The following is a 4,480-nucleotide window of genomic DNA, read 5'->3' as shown; positions in this document are numbered from 1 at the left end:
TCATGCTGGAAAGAGAATCTTCTGACCCCCATCTCTTACCTTCATCTGTTTCTAGATCTTTTCTTATGATAATGCCTCGGACATCAGGAAACATCAGGGTCTCAAACTACAGGGGCTGGACTGGGGCCAGAGCTGGAAGTGGGTGATTCAGAGTTTCTCTGTTAGTTCAAATGTCTAATGTCTTTTAGAGTCTGGGACCCAGACTGGAGGCAATCCTTTGGTGCCAGTTAGTTGATACTTGCATTGGTCTGCTAGGGCTGCCATAACAAGATATCACAGAATGAGTGGCTTAAACAACAGAAATTTATTTTCTCATGGTTTTGGATGCTAAAAGCACAAGACCAAGGTGTCAGCATGTTGTTTCTTCTGAGGCCTCTCTCCTTGGCTTGTAGATGTCTTCTTTCTGTGTCCTTCCATGACCTTTTCTCTGTGGGTGAATCCCTGGTGTCTCTCCCTCTTTTATAAGGACACCAGTCATATGGAATTAGGGCCCATCCCAATGACCTCATGTAATTTTAATTTTCTCTTTGAAGTCCTTTTTCCAAATACAGTCATATTCTGAGATATTGGGGGTTAGGACTTCAACCAATGGACTTGGAGGAGACAAATTCTGTCTACAATAATACTTCATGAGCAGTGGTGGGGGTGGTGGGGGTGGTGAATGCCCTGGACCATCAAAGTCCCTGTGGATCCTGGAGAACTTCCAGCATCTTTGAGGGGATGGTCTGTCATCTTGCCCCAAGCAGAGCCAGGAGCGGGGGAGGGGGGGATGTAGAAGGTTGTGTTAGTGTTTTCTGTCTGGTGGCTCCCAGCACAACGGCTGGCTAGGCTGCTCCTGGAGGTGGGACAGGAGTCTCATGGGAGGTACAAGGGCCATGGTGGTTTCCAGACACCAACTATGTTCCAGAGCATCATGTGCTTGGGCAGTGGGCTTCCTGATGGTCCAGGCAGCAGTTTATATCCTCCTCCATGGCAGACCCTACACAAGGGGGTTCTCTGTCTCTGAAGCCACTCTGTCAATACAGACGTCCTTCTGCTTTTTCCCTGGCAAAGAGATCAGAAAGGTTACTCCTCTGATGTTTGGAATCTTAGCATCCTTGGCTTGACCGGAAGCCATCCCAGACAGCCTGGGGCGGATACCCCCACAAAGCCCAGGTCTGTGGGGTGTTTCTGTCAGGGGCAAGGCATCCTGGGGTCGAGGCAGGGGCTGAGCTAGAGGGATGGCTCAGAATCCAACCGCACCTCTGAGTTTATCCTGCTCTCTTCTCCTTGAGAAGGAGGTCTTATCAGCCCCTAGCCAGAAAAGTGCTTCCCTCAGAGAGCACTTCCTAGGAATGCTAAAGCAAGAAGGGGTTGGGATTCATCTAGACTTCCACTCAGCAAACCTTTATCCATACCAGTGCTGTTCCAGAAACCATTGCTAGATGCCCGGTGGTAAGGCAGTCTTTGCCTTTAAGGGGCCGAGAATTCAGTGGGAGAGTTAAGTGCAGTGAGCGCCGTGACCAGGATAGACAACGGAGATTAAAGGAAGTACACCCACCCTGCCCAGGCCAGGGGAGGAGATCAGCAAGCCTTCCTGGAGCAGGCGCACCTGGGAGATTGTGGAGGAGATCGTCACATGAAGAAGGGGGATTGGGTGGGAAACAAGGAAAGTGTTGTCCAGATAGGGAGAGTGGCACGTGCAAAGGCCTGAAGAGTTATATAAGACAAGAGTTCGTTTGAAGAAATGCAAATGAAGCTTCACGTAGTTCAGTCTGATTGGAGACCAGAGTATGAGTCAGGAGATGAGGTGGCAGAGGTAAGGAGGGCAGACCATCCGAAGCCTAAAACAGAGAAGGTCCAACCCTGCTCTACTCCCCAGTAGATCCCCCTCCTCCACACACCTCTGGCACCTGCAGGACTCCTACCTGAGTAGTAGGAGTGCCAGGCAGAGAGGAGACCAGCCAGGGTCAGGAGCAGGGAGATGGGCACCACCACCAACAGCACATCTTTGTAGGAGGACTTTCCTGGGGCTGGACATGCAGGGGGCGGGGTCAGAGGGGGGGTTTGATGCTTAACAATCCCTCAACCACTGACCCCTGGCCCTTGGCATACCTGCCTTGCGATGGCAGCTCTCCCAAGGGGTGACGGTGGCCAAGTCCCAGCTGACAGGGTTAGAGACAATGCAGGAATAGGCCACACTCTTGTCTCCTGGTCCCAGTGAAACCCTCAGCACCTGTCCATCCGTGAAGAGGCCGCTTGGTTCAATACCAAAGTCAATGGTTCCCTCCCGTCGCCAGCTATAGGTTATGTCACTGATGTTGGGGGCCCGACAGAACAGGAACGCCTGGCAGGTCTTGGGCAGCGGAGCGTCCCCTGATACAGCAATAAATACTTGTACCACGGGTCTGGGCACTGCATCTAGGCAAGAACAGTAGAGCGGGCCTGGGTTATGGTGATGCTGGGCAGGGCATACCGTGCCAGTCCTGGGATCCATGCAGGGTTAGAGGTCACCTCTGACTAGCCCACTCTTGCTCCAGAACCTAGTCTGGTTTCCCACTGCCCACGGGACAGAACCTGAATTCCTTAGTCTGGTATTCAAAATCCTTCACGAAATAGTTGACGTCAAGCTCTGTAGTTGTAACCTCCTGCTGGTCTTACTCACCTACCCGCATTCATTTCCAGTTCTCCCAAGCATGTCATGCTTTTCCACATCCTGCATGCTTTCATATGGCCCAGCTGTGCATGTATGACTTTCTCTTCTCTTCCTCCTAGGGAACTGCTACCAACCCTTCAAGACCCAGCTTGAGCACATCGCTTACTGTTCTGGTTATGAAGCCTTCCCTGATACTGTGGGCTCTGAAGGCTCCAAAACCCTGTCTGTCCTTTGTCATATTTGTCATAGCACTTTCCTCATGACATATCAGACAGCTGATAGGCACCTATTAAATCAGGGAAGAAAACAAACACATTCCTGGACTACTAGAGCTTATAGTTTGGTGAAGACAGGTACTGACAAGTGCCTGAATAATTAAGGAAATAATTATAAGGGTCCAAGCTCCCGTGGAGACCAGGGGGTGGAGGTTCGGTTTTGTTATCTTCATAACCTAGCTCTCTAGGTGCTCAGCCACCTGGACCAGTGAACACAGTGGAGTCCCGGCATCCCAGCCGGGGGCTCTCCTTTCTTGTATAGGTTGATGAGTCAATCCCGAGTCTCTGTGGCAATGGGGACCAGCGGGAGCGCATTCTGGTGACAACGGGAGGGCTCTGTCTCTGACAGCATTCCAGAGTCAAGCAGAGTAAAACCTCATTAATGCCAGCTCAGTCTGGTGGGATTTGTGATATGGAAAAGGAAAGATTTGCTGGGCACACTAATAGTATAAACAAAGATTACCGCGTGTGTATGTGGGGGGGATATTTACACTACTTAAGAGGACAAGCTGCTTTCAAACACTATCAGGCACAGTAGAAACACCCATTGACATTTCTAGTAACTGATCTGCTAATTCAAATCATTCTTATCTATTGTCAAAGCAGAGCTCCCAAGGACGGCTGCTTGGCAGCGTTGTGCAATTAGTTCTAATCATGCTATGTATTTGGAAGCAATAAAACAGCAATTTCCTTAAAATCTGTAATTCAGATGCTGAGAACAAGGCATTTTAGAGCTTAGTGGTGTGGGTGCTGCGTGTATTATCCCATTCAATGTCCTCAGTTCACATGTGCAGCAGCTGAGACTCAGAATAGGAAGAGGCTCCAGGGCTGCCTGTATGGTTCTGAAGGTTATTCACTGCACAAGCCCACCCCACGGGGCTAAGAGGACAATCAGTGACGGTGGGGCTGCTGAAATCCAGCCAGCACGCTGCCTGCCAAGCTGTGCAACTTGGTTCAGGGCTGCGTGCATCCAGGACACACGTCTAATGGTGCACTGGCACCCCGAGTGGCTCACAGACTGGCTGTCCCTGGGTTGGTGGTGGTGGGGGGGGGTCCCCTCTCCTTCCCAGTTTATTGCCTGTCTCTCCCTCACTGTCTTCCTCTTCCCAGCTGTCACTCCTACTTTTTGTTCTTAACGTTGGACCTTTTTCTCCCCACTGCCCTTATCAAATTTCTGAGGTTTTACTGAAATAGTGATTTGAGGTACCTCACATGCCTTTTCCAAGACATTAGGCAGATGAATGAGAGCTAAAAAGCTATTTTTTTTTCTAGATCAGCAGAAATATGGTGGAGGGGGAGGCAGTAGAGGTGGAGATAGAGGTGATGATGGTGGTAGAGATGATTGTGGAGGCAGCAATGATTGAGGAGGTGATGGTGGAGGAGGTAGAGGTGGTGGTGGTGGAGGTGAAGGTGGTGGTAGTGATTGTGGAGGAGGTGATGGTGGAGGAGGTGGAGGTGATGGTGGAGAAGGTGAAGGTGATGGTGGAGGTGGTGGTGGAGGTGATGGTGGAGGTGGTCATTGTGGAGGAGGTGATGGTGGAGGAGGTGGAGGTGATGGTGGAGAAGGTGA

The 4,480-nt window shown here is 50.7% G+C and overlaps 1 protein-coding gene across 3 annotated transcripts in view; it reads right to left on the bottom strand.

Moving 5' to 3' along the window:
* Positions 1-284: 284 nt before the first annotated feature.
* The window catches only part of SLAMF8 (SLAM family member 8), an 8,321-nt gene continuing 4,125 nt past the window's right edge, over positions 285-4,480 (bottom strand). The window contains exons 3-6 of one of the 3 annotated variants that reach the window (XM_073888208.1): positions 2,095-2,400; positions 1,908-2,012; positions 1,541-1,591; positions 285-1,044 (exon numbers count right to left, since the gene is read on the bottom strand). In XM_073888208.1, coding sequence (XP_073744309.1) covers positions 980-1,044; positions 1,541-1,591; positions 1,908-2,012; positions 2,095-2,400 — 527 coding nt within the window. In that variant the 3' untranslated portion in view covers positions 285-979. The remainder of the gene's footprint in view (positions 1,045-1,540; positions 1,592-1,907; positions 2,013-2,094; positions 2,401-4,480) is intronic. The other 2 variants (XM_025860728.2, XM_073888209.1) reach the window with 2 other exon arrangements.

Source organism: Callorhinus ursinus, unplaced genomic scaffold, assembly GCF_003265705.2.
Source record: "Callorhinus ursinus isolate GAN/ISIS: 27379988/994484 unplaced genomic scaffold, GSC_fseal_2.0 scaffold88, whole genome shotgun sequence".
Taxonomy (NCBI): domain Eukaryota; kingdom Metazoa; phylum Chordata; class Mammalia; order Carnivora; family Otariidae; genus Callorhinus; species Callorhinus ursinus.
Note: the sequence above shows the minus strand (reverse complement) of the source record. Positions and strands in the feature narration are given on the sequence as shown.